The sequence below is a fragment of the Betta splendens genome, chromosome 2, assembly GCF_900634795.4.
Source record: "Betta splendens chromosome 2, fBetSpl5.4, whole genome shotgun sequence".
Lineage (NCBI taxonomy): Eukaryota > Metazoa > Chordata > Actinopteri > Anabantiformes > Osphronemidae > Betta > Betta splendens.
The window spans coordinates 18,854,522-18,872,320 of record NC_040882.2 but is presented as its reverse complement, the minus strand read 5'-3'; the positions used below and the strand labels follow the sequence as shown (position 1 = coordinate 18,872,320).

The 17,799-nt window shown below is 48.4% G+C and overlaps 1 protein-coding gene across 1 annotated transcript; it reads left to right on the top strand.

Annotated features, from left to right (window-relative positions):
- The first annotated feature begins 11,166 nt into the window (after positions 1-11,166).
- On the top strand, positions 11,167-17,160 carry LOC114866267 (butyrophilin subfamily 2 member A2-like). Its single transcript, XM_029168032.3, has 6 exons — positions 11,167-11,404; positions 13,679-14,014; positions 14,080-14,293; positions 14,480-14,547; positions 14,658-14,750; positions 15,085-17,160. Exons 1-6 carry the CDS (start codon positions 11,251-11,253, stop codon positions 15,759-15,761), a joined length of 1,542 nt encoding a protein of 513 aa, XP_029023865.1. The 5' UTR covers positions 11,167-11,250; the 3' UTR covers positions 15,762-17,160.
- The last annotated feature ends 639 nt before the right edge of the window (positions 17,161-17,799 follow it).

Sequence of the window (17,799 nt, the reverse complement as noted above, 5' to 3'; positions counted from 1 at the left end):
CTAAACATAAAAGACTTTTTCATTCCAGAGATGAATCACACATTCACAGTTTAGTGACGGCTCACATCAGTATGATGATGTGAAACAAGAGTGATGTTAGAGAGTTACATAATGTAGCGTTCTTCAAACTTTGATTGACAGCTGTCAAACGGTACAGGTGATGGTGAAAAACCAGGAGGGCAGAGTGGCAACAGTACAGGAGGAGCAGGCAAACGGAGTGTGGATACGCAGGCGGTCAGGTAATACTAAACAGGAGAGGCTACGGTACAGGCCGAGGCAAAACATGGCGTCACACAACCAGTGGTGGAGGTAGGACCGGCAGAGGGCCACAACCAAACGCTAACAAACCACCCAAAAGACCTATGCAGGAACCAGACAAGCAGCTGTTGGGCCGGGAGAGCACCACCAGTGCCCAGTGGCGAACGGTGGGTTCTGGGAGGTCGGCACCGAACCAAGCCGCCTCCTGATTCCCACGGTAAGTGACAACGTGCTCCAGACGAGGAGCCGCCCTGGATGCACGAGAATCGAGGTGGCCTGTGATGTAGCAGGGCGCCCCCAGCGGCCGACAGGGACCCGTGACGTACTCCAGGCAGATCCAGGAAGCCAAAGAGTCGAGGAGGTCTCTGACGGAGAAGGCCTCCAAGGCCTCGGCTGCAGGCCCGATGTGATGCCAGTGGACATGGTCGGGCTGATGGGGCAGGCACGGCTCTGCTCGTGTGGGGGTGGTGGACTGGGGTCGGGTCCCACTCTGGGCGCGGGGGCATCTCCTAGCGGGCTCCCTACGGACCGTGGGTCCTCGGGCTCCATTCTTTCAGGCCGACCCTCCCACTGGGGGGAGTGTTTGCCCCTGGTTCTCATGGGGCGGACAGCGTTGACCCACGGTGGCCTACTCTGACCTCGGGTGCTGTCTCTGTGGCTACTGCAGCTCTGTGGGGGGCTCTGTGTGGGCGGCTTGGGTCGCAACACCTGCCCTCTTGGAACTGAAGGTGTGTGGGCTCCCGGCTGCTGGAGTACTCCCCTCCGCTCGTTGGGTGGGCGTAGTGGCATTGTTCATGCACCAAAGTCTTCCTCACCCTTTCGGTAAACAATGTAAAGCTACAGCTTTACTGACCTTGTAGTGGGACACTCAACACCTGAGCTGATAAACAGGCTTTTTAAACCCAACTGTAAGTGTTACTGATACTTATCACTACCAAGATCAATAATGTGTAAATATGGAAATTGTAATGATGTATGTCATAGCTATTATTAAGTAATATGAGATTATGTATAACAATGCATATGTGTACAGTATGTATATGACATATGGATATAATTGTATGAGTATGTGCACTTACCTTAACACTATTATTGGTATTAGTATTAATCTCAAAGGTAAACCACAGTACAGCCGTTGTTTAGTTATGAATGTGTCAGCCTAAGGTTCATCCCTGCACCAATTTTTTGCTTAACTGATTTACTGCTATTCTGCTTCCCTCACCATGCCACAACTCCACCTCCAACTCCCTCTCTGTTCCCCAGTAAACTCTCACACCTGTGCCTCCCCAGCCCATTACTCTATGCTGGATCATTGTCATAACACAACGCTCCATGCTGCTCAGGCCACACCACTGACTTCCCTGGACTTTGTTTATCACGGACGCTAAGCTTGTGAAAAGGTTTTGAGCTCTAGCCACGTGTTAGCTTTGTTTTGGTTATGTTTTAGTCGTTTTTGTCAGGGCGGCGTAGGTGGCGGACCCACATGCACAGCACAATACAAGGTTTCTGGTGTTAAGAGTGCAGTTTATTTAAACAGGATCAGGCAGAGACGTAGTCAGGAGCAGACACAGGTCGTAAACGAGGGGTGAGTACAATACCAAAACGTCAGGCGTTGAATCGTGGTCGGGCAGGCAAGGTCGGTAACAGGCAGTACAAGCAATCAAGGCAGACAAGGCAGACAGGGATCAGGCAGGCTCAGAAACGGAGGTCAGAACGGGATACACGATACACGACAAGGTTAATCTAGGAACGCTGGAAAGTGGTGATCTCACGCAACAATCTGGCAGGTAACAGGTGTGAGAGGTGGACCTTAAATGCAGAGCAGGTTAATGGGCAGATGAGATGCAGGTGTGGGTAATGAATGCCAGTACACAACAGGAAACAGCTGAGTATGTGGTGTGTGACAGGAAGTCCTTTCAGAGTAAAAGGCGGCTGTAAAGCCCGGACGTGACAGTACCCCCCCCCCAGGGCGTCTACCACAGCGCCCACGGGAAGCCCCCCCCCCCCGACCAGGGCGGGCGGAGGGTGGATCAGGAGGGCGGGAGCCTCCGGATGTGCCCGATGGAAGTCCCGGATGAGCGAGCGGTCCAGGATGTCTCGGGCCGGGACCCAGGACCTCTCATCCGCCCCGTAGCCTTCCCAGTCGACCAGGTATTGGAACCCGCGGCCCCGGCGCCTGCAGTCGAGAAGGTCCCGCACCGAGTAGACCGGGTGGCCGTCCACCACCCGGGGCGGAGGTGGAGGCTGGGACGGAGGGACCAGAGGACAGGAGCGGTGGGGCTTGAGCCGGCTGACGTGGAAGGTAGGATGCACTTTCATGGACCTAGGTAACGAGAGTCTCACGGCCACGGGGTTAATCACTTGAGCGACACTGTACGGACCGATGAATCGTGGAGTCAACTTACGTGGAGATCCCGGAAGCCGCAGGTCCTTCGTGGATAGCAAGACCTGGTCGCCCACTTCATACGTGGGCCCTGGGGACCGTTTGCGGTCTGCTGCCTCCTTGTAGCGGGCCTGGGCCTGGAGCATCGTCCTCCGGGCTCTGAGCCACGTCTGTCGGCACCGCCGCAACAATGCATGGGCCGAGGGGACGTGGACCTCCTTTTCTAAGGACGGAAACCTAGGGGGCTGGAAGCCATAAGCACACTGGAATGGTGTCAAACCCGTGGAGGCGCAGGGCAGGGTGTTGTGGGCGAACTCGACCCATATTAACTTCCGGGACCACGTCCCGGGGCTCTTTGACGCCAACAACCGTAGTCCCACCTAATACTTCGTTAACAAAAGACTGGAAGACGGCGGGAGCGTTGGTGAGGCCGAACGGCATCACCAGGTATTCATAGTGGCCGCTCGGGGTGTTGAATGCCGTCTTCCACTCGTCCCCTTCTCTGATGCGAACCAAGTGGTACGCGTTCCGTAGGTCCAGTTTTGTGAACCACTTAGCTCCCGACAGTAGCTCAAACGCAGAGTGGAGGAGGGGAAGAGGGTACGAGTCCCGAATGGTGATGTCGTTGAGGCCTCGATAGTCAATGCATGGTCGGAGGGTGCCATCCTTCTTTCCCACGAAGAAAAACCCTGCCCCCGCTGGGGAGGAAGATGGCCGGATGATGCCTGTAGCCAACGCTGAGTCCAGATACTCCTTCATCGCCTGTCTTTCGGCTGGAGCCAGCTGGAACAGTCTCCCCTTGGGGGGGTTGGAACCGGGCCGTAGGTTTATGGCACAGTCGTGGGCCCTGTGGGGTGGCAGGAACATGGCCTTGGACTTACTGAATACCGCGGCGAGGTCATGGTAGCAGGCCGGCACTCCGGTCAGGTCCACTTTTTCCTGACCAGTCCCGGTCGGTGGTTCCTCCGCCTTCACCAAGGGCTGAAAACAAGTGCTCCTACAGTCCATGTCCCACTCGCTTACCTCGCCGCTTCTCCAGTCCAGCCTGGGGTTGTGCCGGCGCAGCCACGTGTGGCCCAACACCACCGGGTGGTAGCAGGCCTCCACCACCAAGAAATGGAGAGCTGGACGAGAGCGTGACTGTAGGCAATGAACGGGCGGAGGCGCTACCAAACATGGTTCGGCTCACCACGATCCTCCGTGCTCGTGGTGAGCCAGGTCTTTTAGCGGACATTTATTGGCGAAATGCCCGTGCTGTCCACAATACAAGCACAACCCCTGGGAGCGGCGGCGTCGCTTCTCTGACTCGGTGAGACGCGCGCGTCCCAGCTGCATGGGTTCCTCTGGGGGTGGTGGCGTGCCTGAGCCCCGCGAGGGGGAACCTCCGTCGGTGAAACACTGACCTCTAGTGGAGACTTCCGCCTTACCACGGTGCTCACTTTCGCTGCTCCCCAGTCGTCGGTCAATCTGGATGGCCAGTGATATCAATGCGTTCAGGTCGCTCGGCAGATCCCGAGCCGCTAGACAGTCCTTCACGTGCCGCGAGAGGCCGCGGATGAACACGTCGCCCAAGGCGGTCGCGTCCCATCCGGCCTCCGCCGCCAGGGTCCTAAACTCGATCGCGTACTTGGCCGTGGTCCTCCCTCCTTGTCGAATGTTCACGAGCCTCTGTGCCGCTTCCCTTCCAGGCGTGATCTCCTGGAAGATCTGCTTCAACGCCGTTGAAAAAGCTCTAAAAGACGACATGCAGGTTGAACCGTTCTGCCATTCTGCCGTTGCCCATGCCTCCGCTTCCCCGGTCAGGTGCGACACCGCATACGCCACCTTAGCCCTCTCGGTGGGAAACGCGGGAGCGTGTAGTTCATAGTGAATCTCACATTGTGTGAGAAATGCCCGGCAGTCGCCCGACTCACCGGAAAAACGGGTAGGGGCACCGAGGCGTGCGTCGGGTGCCGGAGGAAGAGTCGGCGAAGTCGCCGCGGGTGCACTTGCCGCTGCGGTCGCCGAAACCTGGATCGGCGCGGCGCCATCGGAGTTTCCTGACGCGAGGCGGCCCACTGCCTCCACGAGTCCCGCTACTGCGTTCTCCTGACGGCGGGCACACTCCGCCAGATTCTGGAGCGCGGAGTTGGTCCTTTCCTCCTGCTCGCTGAGCCGTTGCTCCTGGGCGGCGAGCGCAGCGCGGAGGTTCTCGATGCTGGCTGGGTCCATTTCTGGCCAGATTGTTCTGTCAGGGCGGCGTAGGTGGCGGACCCACATGCACAGCACAATACAAGGTTTCTGGTGTTAAGAGTGCAGTTTATTCCAGTATGCAGCGTCAAATCCAGGCAGGGTCATACACAGGAAATCAAGCAGGTTAAACGGGATCAGGCAGAGACGTAGTCAGGAGCAGACACAGGTCGTAAACGAGGGGTGAGTACAATACCAAAACGTCAGGCGTTGAATCGTGGTTGGGCAGGCAAGGTCGGTAACAGGCAGTACAAGCAATCAAGGCAGACAAGGCAGACAGGGATCAGGCAGGCTCAGAAACTGAGGTCAGAACAGGATACACAATACACGACAAGGTTAATCTAGGAACGCTGGAAAGTGGTGATCTCACGCAACAATCTGGCAGGTAACAGGTGTGAGAGGTGGACCTTAAATGCAGAGCAGGTTAATGGGCAGATGAGATGCAGGTGTGGGTAATGAATGCCAGTACACAACAGGAAACAGCTGAGTATGTGGTGTGTGACAGGAAGTCCTTTCAGAGTAAAAGGCGGCTGTAAAGCGCGGACGTGACAGTTTTGAGCCTCCTGTTCATTTAGTTCACATGTTTGTTATGTTTCGTTAGGAGTGATTCTAGTTTTCATGTTTTATTGAGGTTACCGGGTTGATTAAAAGAACCGATTTCCATTTATTCATAGCTCACCCTGGCTCTGACTCGATCCCCACTGTTACTGGTCACCATCTTTTGTGCCGAATCCTGACAACACCTCCTAACACAGACTGTTTTAAGGGTAACATTCGATGGAGTAGTAATCGGATGGGCAATAACTGATCCATGAAACCACAGCTCTCACGCTCCCAGCATAATTTCTTCAGTCTCCACAGACACAATACAAAAGATGTTCACATGGTTTTGCGTGGCGATATAATAAATACTGATATGAAAAGCATCATAAATGTCTGTTTATTATATTTTCACTTCACAGCAATAAGATAAGATAAACTTTATTCATCCCACAGCAGGCAAATACAACTGCTGGAACAGCCACAGGAAGACAGCAAAAAGGTTGTGCAGGATTGCAAGAAAAACATAAGAGCATAAGACATATTTATATATTTACCTTAGCCTGTCAGACCTCCACATTGTCTAGTTTAACAACGGTGAGGATGAGCTCCTTGCCTCACTGTGGGTGGATCAGTCTGCCACTGAGGGAGCAGCTCAGAGCTCCCACAGTCTGGTGCAGTGGATGAGAGGAAATGTCTATATTGGATGTGAGCTTTGCCAACATCCTCTCCACAGAGTCCAGTGGACGTCCCAGGACAGAGCTGGCCTTCCTCACCAGCTTGTTCAGCGTTTTTCTGTCCCACTCTGTGCTGCCTGCTCCCCAGCAGACTACAGCGTAATGTATAACAGTGGCCACCATAGAGTCATAGAATGTCCTTAACATGGGCCTGCACACTTCAAAGGGCCTTAGGCTCCTCAGCAGGTGGAGGCCACTTTGACACTTCTTGTACAGGGCATCAGTGTTATTAGTCCAGTCCAGTTGCTTGAGGTGAACTATCCACAGTCTCTACTGTATGTCTGAGCCCTGGATGTTCACCGGTGTGTGATGTGTTGTTCTCCTCCAGAGGTCAATCACCAGCTTTTTGGTCTTACTGGTGCTCAAGGGGTCGTGCTTACACCAATCCACAAAGTCCTCAATGACTGACCTGTATTCCAGCTTTTCCCCCCTGGGGGACTGGAGACCGACCTGCAGCTGTAGTAGCTGCAGGGGCCATCTGAAAAAAGGTATGCTTGGCACAAGTACCTGACTGTTATCATGATCTATGGCCTGTGTTCAGCAAACAGCGCGCCATTTCTCTTCCACCTCATTGGCCCCACGACTATGCTATCAACCTGCACCCTGGAACTACGCCACGCAAGGGCAGGTTGTATCAGCTATCGCCTAAGGAGCGTGAAGCCATGCGAACACACCTGGATGAGGCGCTGGCTGCGGGCCTCATTCGGGTGTCATCATCACTCGCGGGAGCAGGGTTCTTCCTTGTGGGTAAGAAGGATGGCTTGCTTCCTTTACTAAGTGAGACCTCCGCAACGCATATCATTTGGTGAGAATCTAAGAGGGAAAAATGGAAGACTACCCTGTAGTAGCAGGTCCAGTATCAAAGCCCTGAGTGAAATTATAATAAATCTCACACATAAGCAGACATGAGTTAACATTGACTGAGGCCTAACAGTAACAGTCCTCCTCCTTACACAGATTCTGTTTGAGGTAATTTACTTTGCACTTTTGCCCCCCCAGGGCGACTCCCCAGGCGTGTCCCCACAGAATGTCCAAAGAGCAGGGTGGGCGGAAGGAGGAATGGGGGAGTGCCGTAACCCTGTCTCAACGACTCAACGACCACCTCAAGCCATTGACGGGAAACAAACTGCAAACCTCTGTCTGACACAACGTCCTTCAGGAAACCATCCATCCATCCATTTTCTGAACCGCTTACTCCCTAGTGCGGGGTCACGGGGTGCTGGAGCCTATCCCAGCTGGCTATGGGCTAGAGGCAGGGTACACCCTGGACAGGTCGCCAGTCCATCGCAGGGCAACACATAGACAGACAACCATTCACTCACACACTCACACCTACGGGCAATGGAGAGAAGCCAATCAACCTAATGCACGTCTTTGGACTGTGGGAGGAAGCCGGAGAACCCGGAGAGAACCCACGCAAACACGGGGAGAACGTGCAAACTCCACACAGAAAGGCACCAGGGCCGGCGACAGTGCTACCCACCGCACCACCGTGCCGCCCCCCTTCAGGAAACCGTGGATCCTAAACATATGTAAGACTGCTTAGGCCGTCCTCCAAGCAGACGACCAAGCACTTTGGGCATGGGAACAAAGTAGACCTGGCAAGAGAAATGATCAATGACAGTCATTATGACAGTGTTACCTGCTGTCTGAGGCAAACCGGTAACAAAGTCCCAGGCTATATGTGACCAGGGCCGGTGCGGGACCGGAAGAGGCCACAGGTAACCAGACGGTTTCTGGTGAGATGACTTGTTGTCCGCACACGTGGGACAGGCCTCGATGTATTGAGGACACCAAAAACGGCTCCCCACCACAAAGGCTGTCCGGTCCACTCCAAGATGTCCACTAAGGAGAGATGTGTGGGCCCAGTGAATAACCTCGCCCCTGAGTGCTGGTGGGACAAACAACCGATTAGGGGGTCCCTCTGGTACCTGGAGGGCCTCCTTCACTCGCCCCCTAACCGACCAGGTGACTGCTCCTATTACACACCCAGCTGGCAGAATCGTCACTGGATCCTCTGGTTTAGCCTCGGCTTCATGGATTTGGGACAGAGCATCATGCTTGGCGTTGCGAGATCCTGGGCGGTAAGAGAGATGAAAAGGAAATCGGCCAAAGAACAAGGACCAATGGGCCTGGCCGTTCTTATGTATTCCAAGTTCTTATGGTCCGCGTACACGACGAACGGCTGCTCCGCCCCCTCCAATGCACCCTTCACCGCCAAGAGTTCTCGGTCCCCGATTGTTGGGGAAATTGTTAGTTCTCTTTGTAAATCTTAAAAAAAGCAGACACAATCAGTTGCGACCTTCTTCAGCATTTTACTTGCAAGGAGTGAGCAGTTTACAGCACAGGCAACTTCCTCTCACAGAAGAGAAGACACGGATTCAGCTCATAATATACTGTATATTCTGCTGGGGAGGTGCATAGTCAAACAGTACTTGGGAAATATTTTCTGCACAAAGCAAGCAGTGGGCACATCAGATAAGGATGCTACACATCAGTGCTCCCTAGTTCTTGCAGAGCAGAAGGGAGAAAACTTCAAGGCCATAGCACAGCTAACAAGGCTTCAGCAAAATATGTTTCAATGATTAATTGCAGTATTTTTTCCAACATTTGCCTCCTGTTTAACATTGAAACATTCATTATACAATCATGCATACATCAGAACAGTACAACTTCTTTTGATTTTTAGTGCAGTCTTCATAAAACATGGAATAAATGTTACAACATCGCAGGCAGGGTCAAAAGCAGGAAGCACAATATTTACAGCTTAGCATCCATTTCCGTCGACATCGTGGAGGTTCTCTTCACAGTTATCAAGCTTTAAAGGTGTATAGTGTATTTGTTGAGATTGCATGACTGCGCACACCCTGAGAAGGCCTTGATTCACCAGCCTGATGATCCTGGAATTACACACAACACAATCAGCATCAGAACCAAAAGAATCAGTAGAATCGGTCCAAAGATCTTCAGGATGTCAGTCTTTGTGCCAGACCTAAACCAATCAAACCAGGATTTGTCCTTCATTACGTCAGCCGCCTGCACATTGGATGTGTGCTGTAGGTCATGGAGTGCCTGTTGGGTGACCTTTGCGTCTTGGTCATCTCTTTGTGTGTATGTGCAGCATTTAGGGCCCACTATTGCACACACTCCACCTTGGCTTGCAGTGAGCAGATCTAACACCAGGCGGTCCCCCAACCATGAAAATAGGGATAGTGCCACTTTCTGGCCTGTAGTCCAGAGCTTCTTGTCCATGGGAACGTCTGATCCCCAGATTCGATCACTTTCCTTCAGGTCGAGCTATCGCTTCCGTAGCCGTCCCTTGGAAGTCTTCTGCTGTGGTGTTATCACGTAGGAGCCATCTGAAACATAAACAGGAGCACAGCGTCCTACCCAATTGGGTGGAAGATGCACATAGATTGTGGGCCTACAGACATAGTTGATATCAGACTGTTTTTTTCAGTGTGTTGTGTATCCACCTAGAGAGCCTTTCCAGGCTGTAGGTGTTGCCAGCGTCACTCTGTGTGGGCCTCCCAGCGGGGGTGAGGTCCAATTCTTGCACTTTATGACTTTGATGAACACCCAGTCACCAACCTGCAGGGGTCCCTCCTGTGGGCAAGGCAGGTGATGTTTTAAAACCTTTGACATATGGAAGGCATTGGAAGGGTTGTTGAATTGGTTTGTCAAATTTCCTTGAGGGTTATATTTAGCGCATGTGATGCATCAGGAACAAAATTGTTTTGAATAATTTGTAAATGCATAAGCAGTATAGTATTTGTTTTTTTATCCGTACCATCCCCTCCGTTGAGACATGGCAAGGCCCATGGCTCAATATTGCTCCCCATTTATAGAGGGATGTTGGTAGGACAGGTTCCCCTCGTCAAACATAGTAATAACTTTTCTCCAGTTTGTCCTTTGAGTCAAATGGCTATTTTTGCTGGTAGTTGTACCACTTAACAAATTTTTAATTAAATCACCTGCATTATAGTCTTTCCCGTTGATGTCATCATGCCTGCATTTTCCCATTGACTGGTAAATATATGAATAGTTCATTGTGCGTATCTGCTATTAGTATAGATGGTAACTATCTAGTCTGCATGCCTCAGTCAGTGCATTATTTCTGCTGCTTGTGCTCTGTAGTGTGGGGGGTAGAGGTTCTGCTTTGTGTAGGACTTCAGCTGATAATTTCGGCTTCAAACGGCCATAACTTGTAAATATTATCCGGTACACGTTATCTAGTGCCAAAAAGTGATTCATGTAAATATCTTTTAACAAGAAGTTTATTTCTGCTTCATTTTAAGTCAGTGGAGCTCTTCTTGTTCATATTAAGACATTTAATGAGCATCCAGCTCACTTGAAGATGACCAGTAAGACGCGCAAGTAATATTGTGGCCATTTGAAGCCAAAATAAGCAGCTGTAGTCCTACACAAACCGAGCTAAACCCCTTAACGAGGCGGTGCGCGCTCCCGCGTGCGGAAATCAATTTCTGGCAGACAGTCACTTTTTGGCACGACACCTGAACTCTAACACGAAAAGGCGAGAACTAAAAATCACCGCAATGCAGGTAAACACTACTACGTCACATAAAACTAAAAAGCTTACGCTCCTACGGGCGAAAACCTAAACATGAAACTCTAAACAATCACTGAGACAACGCTCCGTTACATACGGGCAAAATCCTAAACACAAAACATGAAGACACAAGACACAGACGAACTTCCACAGGGAACGACAGGACATCAAAGGAGAGCAAAAACTCCTGTCTTTAACTTCAGTAACTTGGCGTAGCTTCCAAGCTACGGCCGCATACACACCAACCATGGGTGAAACACAAGGCATGACTTAAATAACACCAGATGGGTCAACTAATTACACAGACAGGAAATTGAACTCTGGTGATGACCCACACACAAAACCAAGAACGCCTCTAGTGGCGTGACGGTAGAATGTCACAAAGAGCAACACATTCTTTTCTTGTGTTCATCAGGACAGATGAGGTCTGAGAGCAGAGCACAGTTTACACGCGCTTCCAAATATAGGAGTCCCACTTCTCTTTATGGGGCGGAGCTTTAGTACACGAGCAGTCCGTTGCCTTCCGCGCAGCAATGGATCGCGTGGAATCTGAACTTTGCGGTTTTCACCTTTTTAGACCAGCGTCAAACAAAGTTGGATTCTTGTCTCGTGTCTTTGACAAAGTTCCGCTCGGGCGCTTCGCCGTTTTCTCCGTCCTGCTGTTCCTTCGTGTCACGTCTTGTTCAGGTATGTGTGTTTCCCTGATCAGCCGCTGTAATGCCTGCTTATTCTGCGTTCATCTCTGCGCACAAAAAGGCCTGTGCACCGTGTTTAGATCACTTGGATGATTCGTTTTTTTCTTTGATCAACTCTATCCAGGTGTCGTGCCAAAAAGTGACTGTCTGCGGGAGCGCGCACCGCCCCGTTAATGCGTTTAGCTCGGTTTGTGTAGGACTAGAGCTGCTTATTTCGGTTTCAAACGGCCATAACTTTTAAACATGATCCGCTACACGTTTTCTAGTGGACGTAGTGACGCCATGTAATTCTCTTTACAGCGATCGTCGATCGTGACTGTTTGACTCTATGACATGACGCTAGGACTCAGATCTACGGCCCAATATTGCTGCAACATGTTTGTTCTTCACATTTTGTGACTGATTAAAACTGCACGAGTAACCACAGAGTTGTTTCACCACTTTTAACTTCCTGTATGGGACCAGTTAACCAGTAAGATGCTTTTATGTTGCCAAAACGTGATTATTAGAGCCAAAGCTTTTGGTCAGAAGCTTAATTATGTCTTATTTTAAATACACTGAGCTCTGCTTTGTTATATTTACAGATGTAATACACCAAGACCAGTAGAACCAGTAGCATGCTGGTTTTATGTTGCCACAAAGTGATTAAAGCCAATATCTGTTTACTGAAAGCTTCTTTCTCCCTTATTTTAAGTTCATGGAGCTCAGCTGGATTATAATTATAGATTTAATGAGCATCCAGTATGTCTTATCACTTTCCACACCTGTCTGAGACCAGTTAAATCAGTAAGATGCGGTGTTTACATTGCCAAAAAGTGATTCATGCCAATATCTTTTAACAAGAAGCTTATTTCTGCCTCACACCTGACTCTTTCGGACTATTTGCGGAAATATGATTTAGCATGAATTCCTAGGCTATCGTCGACGCGAACTGTACATTTAATCTTCCATTGAACGCACGCGCTCAATCACTGGTAACGAACACCAGTATCCTTCGCCGGTGGACACAGTGAGAGACCAAACTGGTTCTGAACAATCCCACAATCTACTGGCGGAGAACATAACCATAGAAAAATGAACAGCTTATTTTGTTGACAAGATGCATTCAAATCACTGTGTAAATATGAAAATGTAAATACTGCAGGTAACCAGCAGAACTGAGACTGCATAAAATTAAATGAGTGTTGGAGCTCAGGAAACTTTGTTCTGCACCTTCACAAACAATAAATCATGACCACCGTGCTTTGTGGTTAAACTATGTAAGAGATTATCTGATTACAATCACACAAACATTTGTATTCCGTTTATTACAATAAATACAGGAAGGGATTGTGGAAATGAATGAACTACTGAGCAACTATAACACAAATACTACAACCTAAGCAGGAGTTGGATGGAAAAACTCTAATGATTCAGTTAATAAAGTTCAGTCAGGCTGGTTTAGACATCATGCATCCATCAGGGCCTGTCCAGATGTGGAGTTGTGCAATAATAGAGAATGGGAAGAATGCAGCTCCACTTACTAATGCTGTGCTTGAGCTGGAGCTGAATGTGAGTCCTGTGAGTGGTGACTTACAATATTATTTTCACTTATCATTTCTCCAACCACAAACTGTGTTTACTGGAAGAAGACTCCAGTGTCATAAGCCATCTCAGACGTTTACTGCACAGAGTGGGTCACAGTTACAGACAAACAGTCAAAGTCAGCTTTATTGTTAATACAACCATATGTGCAAGACATACAGTGGATTTCTCTTTAATGTGTTAATTATATACTTACAGCAATATAGAAAATATAAAAGCCACACCAGTATGAAAACAGACTCTCTCTAGGTGTGCAGCTGGTTGTAACAAGGATAAGGAGACTGGTGTGGTTGTGTGTATGTGTGAGGTAACCATCGGTGGGTGGTGGTCACTAAAGACGAGACCTCCATTTATACCATGTTACAACCCTCACATGGCAAATGTCGACTTGTCTCTGATATACATTAATGCAGCAAACTGCCTTTACGCTTTACTACTTGGCAGACGTTCCCTTGGTCACAACAGTGAAACATCCACTGGTGAGAATCCAAACGTTTGATGATATCTCAGCCCACAGATTCACATAAAAGACCCAAGAGACTTAAACAGTTGCTTTCTATTGTTTCTAGCAAATGCTAACTAAGCAGGAATTATGCATATGTTGGCACTAGTTTGTGCAGTATATAGACCTCTGTGGTGTTAATGTTAGTGGTCTTCCAACTCATTCCTGTTTCCTTCTTAGGAACAAACCTGCAGGACGCCCCACAGAAGATCCAAGCCTTCGTGGGTGAAACGGTGGTTCTGCCCTGCAACATCTCTGTCTCAGGTGAACTGCCAACGGTGGAATGGTCAAAGGAAGGTTTAAACGTAGCGTTCCTCTACCGGGACGGTTGTGAGGACTTTGACATGAAGAATGAAGCTTTCCGATACAGGACGAACCTCATCATGAATGAACTGAAAGATGGGAACATCTCACTGATGATTTCTGATGTTCAGCTGACGGATGCTGGTAAATACCAGTGTGTGATTGTCAAGGGGAGAAAAGGTCGGAACGTCAAAACGCTGGAGCTTGTTGTGGGTACGTTCGTCCAATGAGAGACACTCACTGTGTTTCCAAAAGTTACAAACATTCTGTCTTTGCAGGTGCCTTTTCTGAGCCAAAGCTCTCAGTCGTCACAGGTGCAGACGGTGCACAGACTCTGGAATGTGAGACGAGCTGCTTGTTCCCGGAGCCTGAAGTTACATTTGTAGACGACCAGGGAAACATCATCAGTGGTGAAAACCCAAAGAGAGATCAAGAGCCCAGAGGATGCTTCACCGTCACAAAGAGAGCGACTGTGCCCACTGGCTCCAACAGGTTCAGCTTCAGTTCTCTAATGAAATGATGCTTGTTTGTTTGCTCCACCTGTAGCAACACATGAATGTGTGTTAATGCAGAGTGAGGAGTTAGTTGGTGATTGACACATGACTAAAGTCTAAATGACTCTCTCCTTCCTGTCTGAGCGTTTTGTTTAGATGTTGCCTAAACATGTTTTCACCACAGGGTCACGTGCAGAGTTCACGAGCCTCAGATGAACAAGACCAGAGTCTCAGAGATTCACTACATACGAGGTAAAGTGGAGCCTTAACGTTTCATGAATGGATTAGAGGTTACGGATGTTCCTAATAAAGTGGCCAGTGGGTGTTTGTATAATTTACATATGGTGTTCTTATCATTTCAGGGGACTGTGTTTACTCCAGCATTATATCATTCATCGTTGCTCTTCTGTTGGTCATATCAGTGTGTGCATGTGTCTTTATAGGCAAAAAATATGGTAAGTCAGTTTCTATATGACTCAAAGTTACAAGAAATGTTCAAATGCCTCCACAACAATTATTACATATCACAAGTATACATTAGGTATCTTGAAAAATCCTTTACAAAATAGTCTGAGGTACTATAAATCATAAAAGTTAGTAAATTCAAATGTATTAGTTTTAAATCTAAACATAGTCAGTCTGCTTCTTTCATTATACACTGTAATTTAATTAATGAATTACAGTGTATAATCACACTGATATTTTGTAATTTTAGCACTTCTAGAACACATATACCACTAACATGTCAGTAATAAATGATGGTGACAGCATATTGTTTTATTTTCACAGAAACATGCAGGTGGACATCCAAACCAAGCCTTCTAACCTTAGATGAGGTTGTCCACCAGGGAAACCAGGCTGTAAATGACCCTGCTGGGCTTCAGACACAAGTCCAGGAGCTGCAGAACCAACTCATTGAGAAAGAGGAGACAATTCGCCGACTGACAGCACAAGTGGATGAACTCGGATCTAGACGCAGTCCTGTCCTGCAGCAGGATCAGCCTACGATCAGCGCTGGTCCCTCCACATCCTCTCCAAACATGTCAAAGCCTGCTAGCCTCCCCCTGGACCAGCGCCCTCAGGTCAGCAGTGCAGAGCCACCAGCCTCAGCCCACAGCAAGCACTCAGCACAAGAAGCCAGAGCAAGGAAAGACTCAAAAGCTGGGGTCCTGAGGCAAAAGACACCAGTGGAGCCTCGGGTCAAATCAAGCAGCCACAGCAAAAGCTCCCCTGCTCCTTTGATGTATGATAGAATCGATGAATCTGCTTCATCTTCATCCTCCTCTTCAGATAACAAGGTTCATCGTACAAGAAGCCAGTCTCTACCTCCTAAAACTGCAGTCAGGTCCTCACACAGACAAATCTTCTCAGCTCCACCATCATTCATGTCTCATAACCGCTTCTGTGTTTTGGAAAATTTAAGTGAGGAGTCAGAGAAGCTGCTTCCACATGATGAGAAAAGATAACAGAAAGAGAACAGATATCTGGAAACCTGGACCCGAGATGTGGATGACCCACTCTCATATATACGTATATCTATATATGTAAATGTATGTCTATGTATATACCACGGTCAGGGCGAAAATCCCGTATGGGCCCTTAGGCAAGGTCCTCAATGTGCCTGGTGTTACTACCAGTTCCTGTGTTGGCACTGCTCATGTATTGATCCATGTGCCTGCTCATCTTAGCTGCTGGGAGTCCTGACAGAAGCTTCCATGTTGTGCAGATGCTGCTTATTGGGCGGTACTTGGATGGGACTGCTCCCTTCTTGGAGTCCTTCAGGTCTTCTGGTAACCATTCAGGGTGGTTTCCATCCTCCAGTAGCTTGCACCTCATGGAGTGAGATCAGCTTCTTCAACCAGTAGACATGGATCATGTCAGGACCTGGTGCCGTCCAGTTCTTCATACCTGAGACCCTCTTTTATCCTCTATTATGGAATAATAGAAATGGATATTAGCTTAGTGTATATTTTAGCCTTTCACTTCTTACATCTGAGGTGTCTTTTAACAGCAGCTTCTGTTAAATGACTCCTACACCTCAGAACACACAGCTGCACTGTTTGGTGGCTGAGGTTTGCTGTCACCCAGTTTACTGATGTCTGTTTGAATGATATGATGCAACGCACTTTCAGTCACAAGGAGAAAACAATGGCCCCAAACAGAAACACAAATGTTCAGAGGACCTGTCATAAAATGGCGGAGACCTCAGATAATTACCACACCCCCTGCGTGCGAACGCCTCCACCTCTGGTGACTCATCATGAGATCTGTGAAAGTGGCCGGGTCTCCACTCAAAACCAGAATGAGGTCCAATGAAGTCAAGTGATTCAACAGCTCACTAGTTCATTCATGCAGTGTTTATTCTAACAGGTGTAATGTGTTGTGACCACTGAAAAGAGCCACATGAGACTGTAGCTCACAGTGGAAATGGTGTTAGAGCTAATGCTACTTTTACTAAGGAAATGTGAACCACCTTGAAGCCTCCTTCATTTCTAGTGTTCCCTCCATTTTGAACTTATTATCAACATATTGACCTCAGTCACAAACTTCCTCCCTGAGTTATGTCTATTGCAGCAGCAACAGGAAATGTGTAGGACACATTAATGTTGTCTAGAGTAGATGAGTCTCGCTTCTGTATTTTTATAATTATCTTGCATTGATTTGACACATATCATGTGAGCACCTGCTTTTACCACGACAGGCCCAAGTGAAGTTTACAGTGATTTATGATGTTAGAGTGAAAATGTGTGAAGTGTAATTTTCCTTTAATGTTAAGGCCAACCTAGTTAAGCCGTTCAAACAGCTCCTGAGCTAAACACAGTTAAAAGACGTATGAGAATGTCAGCAACAACATTCCCAAAGAAAGCAGCCCATTTTCTCCAAACACAGAATGATGGTGGACAGTCATGTGGGGGTCATTTTTAGGTGCATTCGTCTGTGGAAGCTAAATGATTAAATGACAGTAGGAAGCTAAGAGCTGTGCTAATGTCATGTCTCAGGCTCATAACTACTCACAACATTCATTCAGTTTCTATTGGTTTCAGATAATAAACAAATTAACGTACAAATACCTTCAAATGTGATGTTGAACAACCTGTAATTATGGGTTGAAACTCTTCATATCAGGACGCGTTATCCAGAGCCCATGGGGCTGATGTCTCCATTGGCAGGGACAGCTGTGTAACATCTGTAGTGTCACACATTATTGTTAGTATTCTTCACCCTTCTCTCAAACCGCTTGTCTTCTCTGTCCAGAATGTGACCTTTGTTCATACTGTACCTGGTAGAATCAGTATGATTTTCACAGGCTGTCGTATTCATTAGGAGAAACGATGAGTCGTTGTTTTGCTGCAGTCTCTGATCTCTTGCTTCTGTACAGTTCAGGCTGATGGATTCAGTCTTTTTCCTTCTTTAAGACCATAACATTTTACTTACATGTAGTCCAGCCACCTGATTAGGGTGGATTTATTAATATGATGAAGACCTTGTCAGAAACATCTCTAT

Coding starts and splice junctions, on each gene's coding strand:
- LOC114866267 (XM_029168032.3), top strand. CDS start 11,251: ATGGATCGCGTGGAATCTGAACTTTGCGGTTTTCACCTTTTTAGACCA. Junction 14,294..14,479: donor GTGCCCACTGGCTCCAACAG/GTTCAGCTTCAG, acceptor TTTTCACCACAG/GGTCACGTGCAGAGTTCACG. Junction 14,548..14,657: donor AGAGATTCACTACATACGAG/GTAAAGTGGAGC, acceptor TTATCATTTCAG/GGGACTGTGTTTACTCCAGC.